Genomic DNA, 19,020 nt, shown 5'->3' with positions numbered 1-19,020 from the left:
CAGCATGCTCTGACTTGCACCTTCATACTTGAGTAGTATGGATTTCAAAAATCTGCAGAGATGGAGAGATTTCAAAGACACAAACTGAAGAAGGCATGTGGTCCCTCTGGTGGTTTCACAGCAGTTCTGTCTGTGTTAGCAGACAGCTTGATAGATTTTCGGAGTCTCAGGCTCCTTTTGAGCCTCTATTGTCTTTACTCAGATTTGGCATTGGCACCATTGGTGTTGGAACTATTGAGAAGATAGCTCTCATTATTTTTCTTTCAGTGGGGTAGGAAAGAGATGCCTTTGAAAAAGTCCCTAGGAAAAGTCACTTTAAAATGAACATACAAATATTATTTCATACATCAAATGCTGGCAATGTGTCCCACAGGTACAGTTATGAAAGTGTGAAGTAGCACAAAGTTGACTCAGGGCCAATCACCAGTTTCCACCACTGTAAGGCTATTTATATGGGAGTTGAATGATAGGGAGGATTTGGGCAACTTGATGATACTGTTGTGTCTGCACTTAAATTTTGGTAAAGTTATCACAGCTAATTTATAATTGTAGCTGATTGTTCTGTGAAGATGCCAAGGGCCTGGAAAACGAAGATGCTTCATATGGCTTAGTGTGTAAAGGTCTGCAGGATTTTTTATAGCACCACAGATGAGAGGAGGTAATGTACAATGTTAGAAAGGTGGAGGTTTTCATAGAATCAAACAACTAAAGATTACAGCATATCTGCTTAAAGATTTTTTATTGAAGCAGTCCTATAGAGAACTATTGGACAAACTGCAGAGTGAAAAACAGATGATGTCTGAGTTGCTGAGATTCTGGCTATTCTCTAGCACTCTCTGAACTGAATAATGGATGTTGGGATTAAACACCAGGATTCAGCTTTTCAATTCCAGCATTGATTGTCAGTATGTAAGAATTTTATCAAATATTTTAGAAGAGTGACTAGTTACCAGGATGTTAAGGTTTTCTTTACCCAATTTTTGTGTTTGGTTGCTCATTGTCTTTAAATCCATGCAGGATTTGAAACTGGCAATATGACAGTATTTAGTTTGTCATACCAGAAGTATGATTCAAGTTGCTTATAGTGATTTTTTTTCTTTCATTTTAGCCAGTGACTGTTCATGGTGCCAACTTCAAAAGGGCTTTTTTTTTTCATCTTTTAATTCTCCCCACACGTTTGGCTGTTGTTCAGATATGTTGGGAAGTAGAGAAATAGCATCCAGTAACAGCTGAATTCCATCCCCTTTTCTCATCTCAGTCAGCTCTAGTTATATTTTGAAGGGGTCCTCATACGATGATATTCCTATTCTGGGAAGTTATGTTGTTTCTCATAGTGGTCAAATGTATCACTCCTTGCTCAATGCCACCTAACTCTTCATTGTTGCAGCAGATGTTGCTATGGGGAGAAGAGGTAAGCAAAAGAGCAACTTCATGGTTTTTGTTTTCTTGCCTTCATCTTTTTTCTGGGTTTGCTGAAGCACCACACTTGTTTGCAGGCTCTGTGTATTTTCTTGGCTGTAACACTGAGAAACCCATACATGAAAAGAAAAAAAGCACATAAGAATCTTGAAACTGGCGTGAAAAGAAATTGAGATCATTTCCAAGGACTACCAGGGACAGATTAAAGGGTTGTATGTCTACAAGATCAGCCAGCATTGAAAAATGGGTGGTCAGATGTCAGTCTCTAGAGAGAATGTGTTTCTGGCTAGGAAAAGCCTCAGAATCATGAGGGCTAAGATTCTGGTCAGATATTACTGGAGGAGTGTTTTTGCTTCCACAGTTTCTATACAGACCTTGTGTGTGTGGAGAAGGCAACAGAGGATTTGAACTACTCAGGAGAATGGCTTAATTACATGTAGCAAGTCAAGTGCTTTTTTTCTTCCTTTTTGTTTCGATGAGTAAAAACGTGCTGGAAAGGGATTTTGTGTTGTCACAAAATTAGGTGATAGCAAGAGGTGGCAGCAATAGCAATACCCAAAAGAGATATGGGAGTCTGCTTGCATCCCTCTCTTCAATTCCTTTCTATGACAGAATGGGTACGGAAAGAACGTGAAGCCAGTACTGTGTGTCCTACTGCATACTTACATCGGGTTGAGGTCTTCTAAAGACTTCTCTGTGCCAGGGACATCATTCTGTATTAAATATGCTTTTTAGCTGAGTGGAAGTAGGTCTTATCTGATTATTAGGAAACCAAAATGTATAATAAAATCCAATAATAATAAAACTGTGAGCCTACAGTTTACACAGCACTGGTTGACTTATGTGCAGACTCTAATACATAAATGTTGTAGGTAAACAGGTGCCAATGAATATAGCCATAAAGTCAAGCTTTTTATGAAGACAAACATTAGCATTATTTGAAAGGTAATAAAGTCTGGTGAAAGATAAGAAAATATTATTGAAACCAACCTTAATTAAATTGATTCTGAGAGATGGCAGAACCTGCTACTCTCTTTTATCTTGATCTGTTAGTCATCTGAAAGTATTAATTTTTTTTCCTACAGATCTTCTAAAATAACACATGAGAATGTGGGTTCATAATTTTTTAAGATTCTTTGAGAGGGAAAACGGAAAGGAAAAACATACCTTATATTTTTCTTAACTTCATGACAACATAGATTTTCTTCACTGGTAGCCCATGGCATGAAGAAACATCATTGCTAACAGAGATCTGAGATTCAGGAGTTAGTTTTATTTGGTTGCCTTCTAGTTATTTGGGCTAACTACTTCATCTGGTTTTCTGTATGTAATGTGATAGTATAGGGGTGGAGTCAGATGACAGGAAAATGCAGTAGTGAATCTTTACTAATAGTTACTGCACATCAATGAAAGTTACCATTCCTTGAAAATAACTTCAAAAAATTTGCACAAAGATGAACACGGGAAGATGGGGGGAGAGGGAGTAGATCAGCTTGGAGACAGGTATCTGAGATGAACAGTGCTCCAATATAAACATCTTTCTGTATGACTCAGGATGAATTGCAGGGTTTTGTGTATTTTGTTGTGGGTCAGCTTACCAGATAAAATACTACAGTACTTGTGAAGATACTTGTTACACCATCCATTTCCCAAAGCCAAACATTTTCTAAGCACTTCTGTCACATGGAAGCTGAAAGGAATGCAGGTCACTACTTCCTCTGCTCTCTCCTGGATGTCCTGCTTTATATACCAGTAAATAAACTGTTTTGTCATGAAGCTTTTCTACCTCTTTCATTTTGCTTTGGCTTGATCTGTCCTAGAGAACATTTGCCTGATAGCAGAAGGTGGGGACAGTGGCATCTGTAGGAAGGCTGGTCTGCAGGAGTGCAGACCATCACAAGACACGTTCACTGCCAGAGGAAGTGGGTTTGTTCTTTCAGAGTGTGTTGCACATGCTGTGCTGGTAGACCCTTTGTCCTGAAAGATTCCACAGGCAAGTGAAGAACTAAACTGAAAAGTTTTTCAGTAGCATTTGGTACTGGAACAACTTCCCACAGATCATTTGAATGTGAGAAGAAATCAGGCATGCTTAATGACTTTGCTGAACTGATTAAAAATGGGATTTTTTTTTTCCCAGTCAAATTGATAAGTATTGAGAAGGAAAACGTCTCTTCTGTTTCAAAGCTTTCTTTTCTTTTTTTCCTCTGTGCTTCACCTCTGTGTTCTCAGCTATGCTTGTACATGCTTATGCTCATACAGTTATCAAGTTGATCCTTCTTTGTATATTGCATAGGAAAAAGTTTCAAATGGTCCAAATTCTGTTTCCATTGAGTCCAGCTTTTTATTCTTCAAAACATCAGTTGAGAATGCAATTTGACCCTTGATATAAATGCTGAGATAACATGATACAGCCCGAACAGTTGAGCACCATCATTTTATGGGAAAGGCTCAGTATTCTGGATTAAAAGCTGTTAGGGAACCAGACTAAAAACTGAGTATCAAATAATAACATAGTTTCAGATCATATGCAGTTACATTGCAAACAACATGGGGAATTCAGAGACTGTTTTCTGGATTGATTAATTCCAGTGTAACCCAAATTCTACATTTTTGAAGCTGCTTATTAGGTTTCTAGTGTTACATCTTTGCAACAGCTTCCACCAAAAAGGATCCAGTTTCTAAATTTATAGAATAAATTTATGTTGTCCCTGGGGAAATCTTGATTGCTGTAAGAAGTGCCCAATCCCTCTCTTAAGTTTACACTGTTTTCATTGTGCCTGTTACATGTTTGTAGTTATGGGCAGTACCACATGAGTCATCCCAGGTTCTCAGAAAATATCCAGTTGTGTACTGCAAACTCTGGTCATCTAGTTCTCAAACAAAAATATACAAAATGCTTTGAAATAGAAATAAAAATAAACATGTATTTTACGGAAAGAGTTGTAACAGTGCAAGGCTCTTCAGTTAGGCTTCTGTGCCCTTTGCCATCTGTCTGTATAGAAAAGCTATGATGAGATTTTTATTTTTAGATTAGGGCAATGACTTGATTATCTGATGTTCAAATAATTGTGATGCTGAAATTATGATTATTTTGAGAACTCCTTCCTTGTATATATAGAAAGTGAATGTAGTACTTTTGACTTCCTGTAAGCAGTGCCCTCCCAGTGCTATCAGAGGCAGTAGCTTAAATGGGAAAACAAAAGCAAAGAAATAAATTCAAAAGCCATTTGTAGAGCCCTCTTCTAAATTTATTTCAGATATTTGAGGTGGCAAGTAAGTATTCCAGCCATCATTGAAATGTCAAGATTTTTTTTATTTGCTTAAAATGATGTAATTAACTTTATTTCTCAGATTAAGTACTATTGGCTTCACTACATGTCCTTGTAGAAGAAACCAGTGATTTATATATCTGTTAAAAATTTGATAGCATAGGCTATCAAGCTTTAAAACACAGGTTTTAACAAAGATGTGACCTAGTAGCATATTGCACATATTAATGCACCTTTTCAGTATGAGGTTATATTTGGACTTACCATTTTTTGTTTGTTTTTCTGTCTGTCCTCCTCTCCTGGTACCATTTTCTTACAGAGATCAGAATATTCTGGATCCTACATTGGAATATGTTAAGGTAAGGTACCGTTTCTTACCCTTAAAATACTTTATTTGGTCTCTACTCAGCACTGTCAGAGCATTTCCAGTCATTTGTAGATAAATAGTGCAGTTGTCTGTATTTTGGTACAGAGAAGCTAAATATGAATGTCAGACTGTTTTCTTACAATTTCAGTGAAATACTTGTGAGCATTGTACTTTGGGTGCAGGTTGCATTTTTCTATGGGGCTTCTTTACAGTTACATGGTGACTGCCTAAATTCTTGCTTTGGTTAGCAGATTAAAAGAAGTTGTATTTTTTGCTTATGGATTTCTGGGGAAGTAAAGAAACACATCTGAAAATATAATAAAAATGTCAATTTTAGGTTGACAGTTTTAGCACTATACTTACTAAAATTACAGGTAAAAATTCACTTCTGGTCCAAGAAGTGGCTGCCACAGGAGACTCTCAGAACAGCTGCTGGATTTCTGCTCTGAACAGGTAGTTCAGTGTTGTGAGGTCCCTGGCCTCAATCCCAGCCTGAAGTTGGGATATGGTAGGAAGAGAAGGTCAAAAGCCTTCTCGAGAGCACTGTGGAAGAGGGGAAGCCAGAGGCAACGAAGTGGTGGACATGTTAATTGCTGTGTTTAATTTACTGTCTCGCACTGTGCTGTACTGAGTATGCTGTTACAGTTTTAATACTGTGAATAAGTAGAAGGCAGAGGTCTCATGTTCATCAATATGTGTCTTGTCTTGTTTCAGCAAGTTCTGTATTATAAATGTGGTTTCTGGTCTTTTCAACTTTCCTAGTAGAAGCTTGTCTTGGACTCCTGTCAATAGCAGCGGTGCAAACCTTAGTAATTAAAACTTTGATGTTGAGGAGGAAAGCCTGGGGAAAAGAGACTTACGAGGGAGAATACAAGGGTTACCAATCCCTTCTCTTCCCCTTTCTTTTTCAGGTTTTCCTGTCTATACCCCTACCTTTAGTGAACTTTGAGTTTGGATCCTAGTTCAATGGTTTTATAACAGGAATTCTAGACAAGAAATCTCCAACTTTGAAAAATATGCAGAAATTGCTTTCTTATAACTCCCGAAAATATTTTTTTTGTCTGTAAAAGTCTGGGTTGCTAATAAAACTGATTCTAGAAATGTATTCTTACACAGAAATCAATCATAAATAAAGGAGGTCTCTCATCAGTTACCTCTAACTTTTTTTTTAATCAGTTAACCTTAAGTTTAAAAGTTGTGGGTCAATTCACACCAACAGGATCTTGGACTCCCTTTGTTGGCTTCAGTTTTAGCAAGTATGTGTTCATTGTTTTCTGTTACTTATCATATGGTAACAATTATATTAATGTTGATAAATTTTCCAGATCCTCAAATACATTATGGTGGCAGGTGTAAACTGCTGAACACTAACCTTCTCAAGCTGAAAAACCAGATTTCTGCAGCATGTTTATACCACCATTGCCATTTGCCAGTCTCTTTGGTATGTAGTCTGTACTTACGTAGTTTGAGCTAGCAGGTAGGCTTTGACAGATGTTCCTTAAGTGGTAAAAAATACCTTAAAATTAAAAAGAAATAGATAAGAGAGAGAAAATGACAAGAGCACTTTTGGGAGTCATATTTTGCTGGTTCAGGATATGAAAGTTCTGAGTAGTACATTTTTATTTTCTAGTGCACAGGAAAATATAATTAGTGTTGTCTCTCAATGGAGAAGTGTTGATTTACTGAATGAAAACACATAAAAACTTGAGTATGAAGCATGTATGATGTGTCACTCCTACATAAAAACTCACACTGGAACTAATTGTATATGGTAATTGTTAAATCTTGATACTGATTTGTAATGTTGCTATTCAGGCTGGAAAGAGAAGAGAGACTTCGGATTAATTTGCCTTGAAAGAATTACAAGAAAGTAATACATGAAAGAATTATCTTGAAAGTAATAGATGGCACAAATTTAAGTTGTGCTAGGGTAGTTTGGCTGCTGGCAATGCTACCCAAGAGTTACAGTCCCAAGCAGATTGTACTGTGTCAGGGCCCTGAGGGCACTAATTGTTCTCAGGTGTCCTGGCCAGCCTCACTTGGGACCTCCACCCACACCCACTGGGTGAAGGCTGCATCAGGCTGGGCCTTCAGACCCTGCTTCAGTTGTTCAGAGGGTGTTTCTGCCCCTAGTCCTGTTTCCAAGTGCTGTGTGGGAAGCCCAGGACAGACTTTATACCTGGCCTGTTACCTCTCTCTTGCCTGAGGCTCTCTGGAATGTGATAGGACCTGTTGGTGTCATCATCCTGCTCACCTTGGTTGGGTCTGGGTGCTGTGGAACTGCACCCTGCTGTGAGCCCATTGCCCACCCTGTGCTCTCTGTGTTCCCTTGGGGAGCACCCCAGTCCTGTTGCTCCAGGACACACTAATTGGAGGTGGCTGTTTTGATCATTCAAGTAAGTGTCATTCTCATAACTGATCCGCTTTATCAGGCTGCACAGTCATACCTACTCTTCTTCAAGACCAACAGCTAATTTTAAACCAGCTAGATTTAAAAAGCAGTTTTACAGAGAGACCTGGGCACAGACCAGTATGCTAGCTGTGGCTGTGTGCTGGTTGTGGTTGTGTGCTGGTTCACAGCGAGAAGAACATCATAATGTCTGTTGTGGCTGTAGTGACTGCAAGCAGATAGACTGATGGTCAACTTCAGAGCTGAGTGTAGCACCTTGCTTTTTAACAAACCTTTCCTTGCTGAAATCTGGTGACTGAAAGTAGTATAAATAAATCCTTGTATTCAGAAATACTCTGAACAGAGGAAAGGCAAAATAAATTGGATTTTTTTGCTGTTTTATTCTGCTCAAGATACAAGACAGAAAATACTGATTATAAATTTTTTAAGAGAATGTTCACTACAGATGAACTGTGGTTTCTAATTTTTTTAAATTACATTGCTCACAAGTTGCAGTTTACTACATCTTGAATATTGATGTATTAGTTCATTCAGTATAAAGAGAGCTAATTATGCAAGTTCTAAGGAGGGATGAAAAATGTACTGATTTGCTGGAGTCTGAGTATACTGAAGTGTCCATATGGCTTCAACTCTTCCTTTGTATTCACAGTGCTGCTGAAACCATGGTCACAGTTAATGGCTCTTTCAAAAAAACCCTTTCATGGTAGAAGTGAAAACAGGCCAGACTGCTTTGAGTCAGGCTGCTACCCAATTCATGAAAGAGATTCAGGGACACAATAGCACGTTGTACATTCTGTGAGATTTTTACAAGTTTTATGAACCAAATAATAGATCCATTGGTAGCCTCTGCAGGTTCTTCCCACACCCTGAGTCTGCACATCCACAGAACAGATTCCTGCAGCAAGGGAGAAAGAATCAAGGGCTTGCAGATTAGAGTGTATCAGAGAACTTTTTGTGAGTCATTTTGATCAAATGCATGTGAACTAAAGATAGCTTTCTGTCCCATTCCTATTCACTGTAAATACTTTAGGATCTTTTTTTATAGAAATCTGTGCTGTAATCATTGGAGCTATATCTGGATGAAAAGGAAAAAAAAAAAGATATTTCTCTCTTCCTGTCAGGGAAACCTTTCAAGCATTTCCTCTGGAAATAGTGCTTAATAATTACAGAAATACATATCAGCAGTGAGTTGATAAATCTGAAGTTTTGGAGTTCTGTTTTATTCCATTGGTGGAAAATGTGCAGAATTTATGACTGTCTGCTCAGCATGGTCATGAGAGAAGTTTATACTTAGATTGAGACTGGAAAACACTGTCGCTGGTTTAAGGAAGTTCCAGCTGCAGAAAAAAAGTTTCTTGTGAAGTTCTGTTGAAGGATTCTTTTTTGTCTCAGCCTCTTAATTTTTTCCCTATTTTTACTCTTCCTTGATTTTGTTAGAAAGCAAACTGTGATAGAAGTTACTGTCATCCATCATGGATTTGGTTAGTGCAACTGAAAATAAAATTCTGATGACATTCCAGTGCGTTATCATTATCTATAGCTTTTCAAGATAGGACAATATTATGTGGGTTTAATTCAACTTCAGAGAGCTTGGATCAGGTTATGAGGATTATTGATGCAGTTTATATAGTTAATTGCACAAATTAATAATATTGTGGATGCCAATACAATATAGGCACGGGTGTTTGACTCTCACAATTCTACTGGCTTAAGATACTATGGTAAGAGGGTGATCAAAAGTAAAGTTTATATGTGTGTATGTAAGTTTAGGAAAAATCTGTGTCAGCATGACAAGTAGCCACAGTTTGAGAAACAATTTTTCCTGATGACAGTGAAATTTCCTTGCAAGCAGCCTATTTTAGACATGGAAATATATCAGAGAAATTCCCACCTCACTGGAAAACTTGCCAAGTCCAGTGTATTGCTGTTCTGCTGTGTATCACATCCTGCAGAGACTTGCCTGTTGAGATGCGAGCTGGGGCTTGTGAGCAGAAAGTTTGTTGGGTTTCTGCGTTGTCTGACAGCATTAAGCAGCAGGGCTGGGAGGAATGCCTGACACGAAGGCACCACATGATCAGGAGGTTCTTTATGAGTCTGTAGGGTGGTTTAAGGACTTCTTTTCCACACATTTTGCAACTGCAGCAAGAACAACAGTATCACAGAAGGTGCAGTTATCAGATGGAATGTGGTTTTTTGAGGAGAGAAGCAGTATGCCCATGTGGCCAGCTTGGACTTTACACATCTCTGTCACTACAGATTTGTCATCTGACTCAAAGATCATCAGTGATGTCAGAGACATTTCCTCTTTTTTTTGGTTCTCTGCATAGCAGGAACCGAAGCTTCACAAACATTCCACAGCAGTTGCCTGTTGTTTGTAAGCTGTGTGATTCAGACAAAAAAGATCCTGTTGGAGCCAATCTAATGTTAAATGCATGTAATTTTCGGTCACAATGAAACCTTCGGCTTGATTCTCGATGGGTGGTTGCTGGTTGTGCACTGCCCTCTGCTGGAAAAGAAACACTTGACTGGATATTTTTAATCGAGTCATGGTTATTCAAATCACGTTTCATAATAATTTCTTTGTAACTCTCGTAGGAGCCTGACTGTTGGAAGTTGGTTGCTTTTTCTCAAGAGGCACAGAATTGGGGGAGGGTGTGTGTGTGTATGTGTGTATTTTTCCCCTCCTCTCTGTCATTCAGTTACAGAAGTAGGTCCTTGAGGGAACTTGAAAATTATTTTTTTTTTGTCAGCATATCCCTGAGATTGTCAGAATAGATGTTCTGATTTGTCCCAGACTTCCAACAAAAGAGATTCCTTATGATCCCAAAATAATCTGCTCTACCTCCCAAACTAGATTAGTCTAATTATCTTTTATTTTTGTGGGGAAATTTTTCCTAAATCGTGGTATTTTGCACATAGAGGTTTGGTTTTGGAGGTTTTGGGGTTTTGGTTTGGTTTTTTTTTGGGGGGGGGTGGGTTTGGTTTGGGATTTTTTTGGTTGGTTTTGTTCCTCTGTCTTCTATTCATAAACTATATTTAATTTTCTAGTGGGATAAATTTGTGCTGTTGCAATAAGATGGACAAAGCATCTTGTCTTTTACTTTCAGTCCTGTTCTGGTGATAGTAAAATTTCAGGTAGTAGAAACAATTTTTTCAGCCTTATACTAGGCTTGTTGTTTACCATGTCTCCCTTTTCTCTACTTAAAAGGGACAACTTGTTTCTTTAAGTATTTATGATAAATCCTAAAAGCTTTCATCAGCCCAGGAGAAAAAAAAAAAGAAGACTTAAGGAGTTACATATATTGGTGAAATTCAGCAGCTTTCAAGTATTTAATTACCCTGAAATCATGGTGAGAATCTTGCCTTGTTCATTTGGAGTTAAAGAAAACTTACCTTATTTGATACAATGCAGTTATTCATAATTAGTGGTGTAATATAACACCCAAGTTTCAGTATTTTCTCATGTTGAATTTTGTTTGGCCAACAAGCTGGTCTCCGAAAATAAGGTTGAGTCAGCAGTTCTGTAATGTATTGCCTGCAAAGTGATGAATAAAATGTATGCTGGTGCTTGCAGTAAATTATGCAGGAAGTATGATTCTACAGCTCTGCAAGGCAATGCACTTCCAGTCTACTGTCCTAGTTCATGTTTCCCTAGAACAGCGAACCCCAAGTTAGCCTGTTCCCGTTAGGAGCTATTTGCTCTTTCCCAGCCCCCAATTCCTGAATGGCCTGGCTAGCTCTAAGATACTGGCTTTTCTGTGGTTAGTGTTCTTTGTGGGTTCTCTTGGTTGGTTGAGGTTTTGGGGTTTTGTGGATCAGCTGTGAGGGAAGTTAGTGTACTGTGAGGAGGAATATTTTTTCTTTGTGAATGATAATCCTTATATGAATTGAGTCAAGTGGATAGTGGCTTTCTAATTATTCTGGCCTTCATTATGAAGTCTTTTGGCAGTACATTCCCCTCTCCTGATGCTGAAATGGAGTTTAGGGTATTTTGCTTATGGGAGCATCTTCTGTAATGCTGAGGATGCTTTAGTGAATATAAAATGCTGATAATTCTTAGAGCAGCAAGCATCCTTTCTGTGCATGCTAATGGTTAATCTTACATGTTATCCTACCATGGATCTGACCCAGATAATGTCTTCTCCTTTAATGTATTCTACTTCTTCTGTTATTACTCATTAACTCTCAAATGATGTCTGGTCTAGAGTCCTCAAAAACCACTACATGCACTGATATTTGAGTTGAAAACTATAAAATTATTCGCTCTAATTTCCTTGGCACCAGTAGTAATACTGGTGGCAGTTAGCTACTTAGTTGAACTTTTCAATACCTTTATTAGAGGATCAGTGACTACTGTCAGGTCTTATTTACAGATTAGAAACATAAACTGGAAAGGTCTGAATATGAAACATGGGATAGAAGTCCTGGGGTACAAAAAATTGATATTATTTCATCTCTAGTGAAACTTGTGTTTAAGCTAATTACCTGTTTTCTCCAAAATATTAATCCCAGTGGCTCTCAAATGCTGAGTGTTATCACAGAATGGTTTGGGTTAGCAGGGACCTCAGAAGATACCTAGTTACAATCCCCTGCCTTGTGCAGGAGCACCTTTCATTAGACCAGATTTCTCAGGGCCCCATCCAACCTGGCCTTTTGATAATATACCCAAGTCAAAATGTCCATGTCAGTGAAAGCAAATATGGGTGCGTGGTGATGTGCATTTATTTTTCAAAGAAAGAGGAAAAAAAGGGGGCTGGTTTATAGTTTTCATTGTTTTGAAGATGGACTAATAGCAAAAGCTGTTAGGGACATGAAAATGTTTATATTTAACTCCATGCAACACCTTACTGTTGATATTTCACTGTCTGTAAGCTCATGAGCCACAAGGGGGAGTGAGTATAGTGTGGAGAGCAGATGATGATGAAAATGATTTTTTTTCATTAAGCATTTTGGGTCCTCTTGCTGATAAAGCCTAGAGAGTAAAGCTCCTCATCTCTCAGAGCTATGTTTACAGATAATTAGAATAAGATTGGTCCATTGTGTGTGTCTGTCTTGCCTCTTTTTGGAGACATACTGAGATACAGTTTAGCCTGCAGAGAGGGCAGCAGGAGAAGCGTTGGGATGTTATCTACTGCTGTGTGCTGTCAAAGGAGCAGTGGCATTGTGCCATTCCTTGTGTCCACTCGGGGACTCCCGGCTTGCTCCGGCACGGGGGACAGCAGGGGACACCCTCTCGTGCCTCGGGAGGGCAGCTCAGGCTTTTGCCCTTGCGGGGTGGGACGGTTGCGATGATGGTGGAAGTAAGGAGTCAACTCCAGTCGGGGGTAAAGTCCAGGTTTATTAAGGAAAGCTCCGCGGAGATCTGCAACCCAGGGGAACCAACCGACCGAAGCGCCAGACTGCCTGTGCAGCACAATATAAACAGGGGTGGAAACATGGGGGGAGATCACCCACCCACCCATGGGAATGTTTGGGGGAGTGGAAGATGGGGAGATAGGCACATGGGGAATTCAATAGGGGAGGTGGGAAGGCGGGACCCCTCCCCCACCCAATCACTCGATGCCCTTTGTGGAAGGTTCTGGATGAGTGGGATGGGGAGTCGAGTGATGGACAAGGCACCAGGGAGGGGACAGAGGAATGATCCAGCAAACTGGGGCGAGATTGACATCAGGGAAAGAGGAGGGGATTGATATACAAGGAAAGGGGTAGTTCAGGGTAAAACCATGGGGGAAATGGGCGGGTAAAAGGATGAACCATAACAGAACTGGTACAAAACATGAGACTTAAAAGCACAATACAACAGAGCAGCTTGGCCTGACATTTTTGTATGTCGGATATTTATAAAAAATAAGCATTACACAAATAATGGAGCATAATGTTATGCTGCCTGTCTAGAATACCTGGAGGTCATTTGCCTCCATATTCTCAAATCCTTTTGTTAGTAAAACATTGACAGACTTTTGAAAAGCCAAGGTCTGACTGACAGAGCCCAAGTGACTTGTAACTTTTCTTTTTGAGTGCTACACATCCAAAATATATGTTCTCTGTATAAAAGGGAAGTATTTAGGCTATTCAGAAGTTTTAGGTAATTAGCTGATATTTTAAAGGTGTGTGCTTACCCTGGAGAAGTAACACATTTTTTTCATCTTTCCATTATATTTAGAATTGGTTTAAATCTCACACAAACAAGCACTTTACTCTAACAGGACTGGGGAGACTTTCAAATTCAGAAGTCTGAAGTTAGCAATTGTCTTAATGCTTTATTTTTATATGCAAGACAACACTGGTATGCTGATCAGCAAAGCTAGTTAGATTAATGACAGCTAAGTCAGCAGGAAAGAGAAGAAGGTATTACCCATAAACTGTGAACTAATTCTGAAAGAAAAGGGAATTCATGCATTTTCATAATTTTATTTTTTTCCCCAGCCCAAGAAACAAATTGAAGGAAAAATAGATGAGACGTTACAAAATTATTTCATGTTTGTACGTGAGTTGGCAGTCAGTAGGTGGAGCTCAAGAATACTTACGCTAGTTCTTGGTAGGTTCAATTAAACCTGCTGGTGGATTCACCACAGGGAGGTGTCTAGTAGGAAAGCCAGATGTACTTCCAGATGACTTTGAAAAAGTTTGATCTTTTATAACTAAAATATATAAATCTTAAAGGCATTTTGATGTCTTAAAGTGCAAATTAAGACCTAGTAGGAAGCTCATAAGCAGGTTGGGCATTTATTTTTTTTACCTGCAGACCTGGGGTTTTATGAGAGGCAGATTTTCAGAGATTTATTCAAGCAGCAGTGTAAACTAAATAGATGCAAAATCTGTTTTCTCACAATTCCTGTACAACTGCAGCGCATTTCTGAGACTGCCTCACGCATAGAAAGGAGGAAGAAATTAAGCTGACCTCTCCCACACCATACCTTACAATGCAAACAAGGGTAATTACAGCTGCAGCTCTGTCTGTTGATTTATGATCAGAAGCTGCACCAACAGCAGCATGCAGGAAGTGAGGTTATCTCAGAGAACATGAAAGAGTCAGTTCTGTTAGGAATTGAGACAGGAATGGTAGGACATGAGCTGGGAGATTGGACTTCATGTCCTTGTAGACATTTGAGTTGGGAACAGGTAAAAAGCCTTCTGACAGTGTTGTCATCCCCTTTCTTCCACTTATTCTACACTTTAATAAGTGTTCAGCTGTAAAGTTGGGCACTACCTGTATATGGAGGCATCTGACCCCAGAGCCTTGTCAGAGGCGATGTGTCATATCTGCAGGACTTACTGCTAAATCTAACTGGGAGTGGGCATTGTGAAGATGTTTGCGTGGACAAATTATTTATCAGTTTCCCCTGTTTCATGACTTTTTCTTATATTAAAAAGAACAAACAACTAGTTATGGCAAAAACTCTTATGTATTAAATGAAAAATGTTTCAGCTGAAGATTTAAGTTACTTTAATTTCTTCGGGTTTTTTTCTTTCAAATTTTATTCCTGTTGTACTTTACTACAAGCCCAGAGCTGCCATTTTGTAGCCATGGGCACTCAGACCATAGGTCATGCCCTGTGTAATGGGGACGTGTCTGTGGGACGTCACTCGTTCAGCAGCACTGCTCAGGGCTGGCTCTGGGCTGGATCTAATCAGATTTGTGCTCTTGACCCTTGTACAGTACTTCTTCCATTTACAGCTGGTTTCCTGCCTGCATTGTTTACTTCCATTTAGTGCAGTGAAATGTAAAGCATTACATGTGTTTCACTGAATATTGTTAGGCTGATTTGAATGCTTAAATGAATAGAGCACTGCAAAGCAAAGCGCCTAGCCAACAATTCCCTCATCTAATTTAGTCTGAAATTATTTCTCTAATATGAAATCACAAATCATCATAATTCTGTGTGTGAATTCAAGCACGCCCATGACCATGACTGATACTTGGTTCAAAATAACCTCTTGTAGCTCTGGAGACTGTTTTGATAACTTCAGACTGCTTGTGAGTTTTCAAGCATTTATATTTTCAAGGAGTGTGGTTGCTTTACTTGAGCCACTTAAAATCTTGAAGCTACTTTGTTTCTTTCTTGTTTGACCTGTAGGATTAAAGCAGCCTAAGAAGATTCCCTGTGAGCAGGTTCACACTGTCCTGTGTGAACACCTCAAACTCCTGCATATGCAATGTGCTGTGAGCAAGCTGGACACAGTTTAGGTGTGTCAAGGGAACACTGGGTGATTTAAACTAGACCATGAAACTATCCTAAATAACTTTAGAGGCTTTGTAATAACAGATGGGGTTAGCAGAGACTCCTTAATTTCTGTTCCTAATGGGCTATTAGGAGCTTAACACAGAATATATGTTCAGGTGTCCTTGAACTCGTGTGGCCATGGATTTTAGGAATTTAAAAATCCTTTCTTATTAAGCTTGGTTATCAAAATTATGAAAAATAATCTAACCTAACCAGCTATCCACAGAAACAGATGAAGGGATTATCAGATAATTTAAGATTCTAGGAAGAATCTTTGAAAACTAAGAAATAAAGCTGATTGTTGACCTTTTGGTGCTGGAGAGCATTAAAATACATCAGTAGATGACTTAGCAAATGGATTGTATTTAATGTTTCTAAGGTACAATAAACAGGTTTGTTTCTCATGTACAGAGTCCAAGAACCCAAAGTATCAGCAAAAAATGGAAGGCCACAGGAGTGATAATGTGACTAAGCCATCCTTTGTTTCTGAGTCAATATTTAAAAATGTAAATCCTTACCTATGTATGAAGTATAACTGGAGCAGCCTGAAGGCTGTCCTCAGTCATGACAGCCATCAGTGCAGGCCATACCATACTATCACCCAGAGGTTTCTCACATACTCTTTTGAGATTCCCTTCAGTAATATTACTTTTCATACTGCTGTATCACAGTGTCTTGCAAAGGCACTTGAACTATCCATTCATTGAGCTGTCTAGGCAGAAGTCATACTAACCTTGATAAAAAAATAAATCCCATTTGTTTCATTTTTAAAACATTTAAAATTTACCATTTAAATAAAGTATCCTTTTTCCTATCAGTTATACTGTTGATAAAAAGCATCAGCACCTGCTGTATGGAATAGTCCAGTATTCATTTCTAAGGTTCATTATTTGTGGCATTCTCTCAACATACATAATTTTTGATGCTTTATTTCATAGCAGACAGGAAATAAGGAACTGGCAGTTACCATTTCTATTAGACCTGCCATTCCAATTCTCCTTTTTTAAAAAAACTTGGGAATTTTATTCTCGATGATGGATGAGAACCTTTGTTCAAATTTCAGTGTAGGTTTACACATTGATAGGTCATAGTTTTCCTGTCCTTTTTTTTCCCAACCCCGTAGAGAACTCTTTTTTGGAACTTCTCATTCTTTTCAGAGCAGAAGTGGTCTACCTTATTTGCACTGCTAAGTCAGCTGTTTCTGCTGCCAAAATAGCTAAGTCATCCTAATAGCCCTTCTTGTCACCTCCTGTTTGCATTGCTTGTCTGGATAGTTTCTGTTTATGGTATTGCAAGTGAGACCTTAGTGTCTGATATTAATACTGTCCTGCCAGCATTGTAAAGCAAAAACACCTTGACTGATGCAGTCTTCAATTTCACTTCCCTTTTTATCATCCCTCCCTCCTGCCCTTCCAGTTTTAAAATTGGATTAGGGTGTTATTATGAGAACTTTTGCTTATTATTCTTTAAAAATACAGTCCTTTATGAGATGTCCTGTCACAGTACCAGAAAATTTCAATCAAGAAACAGGCATCACAGTAAAGGCTTTTGTGTTTGAAGTTTTGCAGGGTATCTTTTAATCTTCTTTTCCCTGGCCACCTGCTAAAGCAGTCCTGTGGAGTTCCTTAAAGTGGAAAAATAACTGAAAGTAAATTAAAATATGTTCCAGCACAGTGCAAAAAGAAAAGGAGGGTACTTTCACATTCCTGTTATATTATCTACTCATTCATTGTTTGAGTTTGTCATAAAGTACTCTTCAGCAGGACTTCATCTTCAAAGTCAGTATTTACAGCTTCTTTTCTGGCCAATCTTTTATCTTTTTTCTTGCCAGCTTTATTACTTTGCAGTCCATTTAATGTTCTGTTCTTTTATTCCTACATTGTTTTCCTTTTCTCAGAAGAGTCTTTGGCATAACATCTCCTACACATGGCCAAGTAGTCTAGCTGCCTTTATGAGCATTCTGGGCTTGGTGCTTCACCTGGTGGTAGGTACCTGCAAACCTTCCATGACCAGATAGGTAAGAGAACTTTACACATCACACTTCCATTTCCTTTTTATCAGCATTGAGGTTTCCTCTTCTTTTCAGGTAGGCACTCCATCCCATTTTCCTTGAAAGGCAGTGCACATTTTATGTCTTTTCTCAGTGCTGCTGCTTGGTTTGTGCACCAGTTCCTATTGCTGGATGCAGGCACTGAGGGCACTTACATTGTTCAGTCAGTGTGGGAGTACTCTGTTGTTAGGTGAGAGGTACCTTGCAAGTAATACCTGAGGCCATCAATAAGTATTTAATGTGTCCTCCTAATTATGTAATATACTTGTTGCTGATGAAAAAGACAAGTAACTATTTTAACCACTCCTTAGGATTAATTTATTCCTAATCCAAAATCTGAAATATCTGCTGTGACTTCTGTAATTTTTGGTAGCATCCAATTGATTGATCTCTTCAAAGTTTCTCATTCTTAAGTGTTACAGGCTGTCTTGTACTCCTCAGTCCAGTCCATTTGGTTTCCTTTCACCAGATCTGTTAACTAGGCTGCTGTGGAGGTGATGTCTTGTCTCTTACAGTTATCATAATTACCTAAGTTGTTTGCCTCTTTTTTGTCCTGGTTCTTGAGAGAGCCTTGAAGTATGTCAGGCAGATTCTTTGCTGATGAGCAGTTTGCTGACTGTTCAGTAGGCTATGGACTCTGCTGTCCAAGAGAATGGAATCACAGGCATAAATAAAACTGCTACTTTTTATTTTGTTGTGATGCTTACTTTTACTTTGCCAAATCAGACGTGTTCATTAATTCAGTTCTTTCTTTCTCAGGCAGTTTGCACAATGCCATGGGGCTATCAGCAAGATAAAGCTGTCCACTGAGAGTTTTAAATACTGAAGGTACCTTGGTTACCTCACAATGACACTGACAATGTTTACAGGGTTGGTTTCTTGATATTTTTTTCAAGGACTGTCTGCCAGAAGCTTCCTAATTAAAAATAAACAGATTTACCGATTTCCTTGGTTACCGAAGCTCAGTTCTTATAATTGTCAAACAGTAATCAACTGCTTTTCCTCTTTTGTTTTTCTTTTATGTGTGTATAATTGATGATGCAGGCAGAGATGTTGCATGATTGAGCTGGAGCAACTGATTAAGCCCTTATCAGCACTGGGAGACAGGTATTGTAACTCATCAAGAAGAGAAGTTTGGCTTGTGCTGATGCCTTAAATGCATCTCTGAGGCAGGGGATACCAAGATAGAGGAGCTAGGATTTCACTGGTGAGTGGAGCAGATCACATGAGGATTCTGGCACTCTCTGTATGGCATGCTGGAAGCCAGCGTGCCAGCGGTC

General features: G+C 38.9%; 1 protein-coding gene across 5 annotated transcripts in view; it reads left to right on the top strand.

The window, feature by feature from the left end:
• The window catches only part of BCAR3 (BCAR3 adaptor protein, NSP family member), a 98,721-nt gene that overhangs the window by 57,678 nt on the left and 22,023 nt on the right, over window positions 1-19,020 (top strand). For 4 of the 5 annotated variants that reach the window (XM_053950631.1, XM_053950630.1, XM_053950632.1 and 1 more), the window contains one exon: window positions 5,008-5,047. The exons of the other annotated variant lie outside the window; for it this stretch is intronic. In XM_053950631.1, coding sequence (XP_053806606.1) covers window positions 5,008-5,047 — 40 coding nt within the window. The remainder of the gene's footprint in view (window positions 1-5,007; window positions 5,048-19,020) is intronic. 5 annotated transcript variants of the gene reach the window in all.

This window comes from Vidua chalybeata, chromosome 9 (genome assembly GCF_026979565.1).
Source record: "Vidua chalybeata isolate OUT-0048 chromosome 9, bVidCha1 merged haplotype, whole genome shotgun sequence".
NCBI lineage: Eukaryota > Metazoa > Chordata > Aves > Passeriformes > Viduidae > Vidua > Vidua chalybeata.
This window is presented reverse-complemented; position numbering and strand designations above follow the sequence as displayed.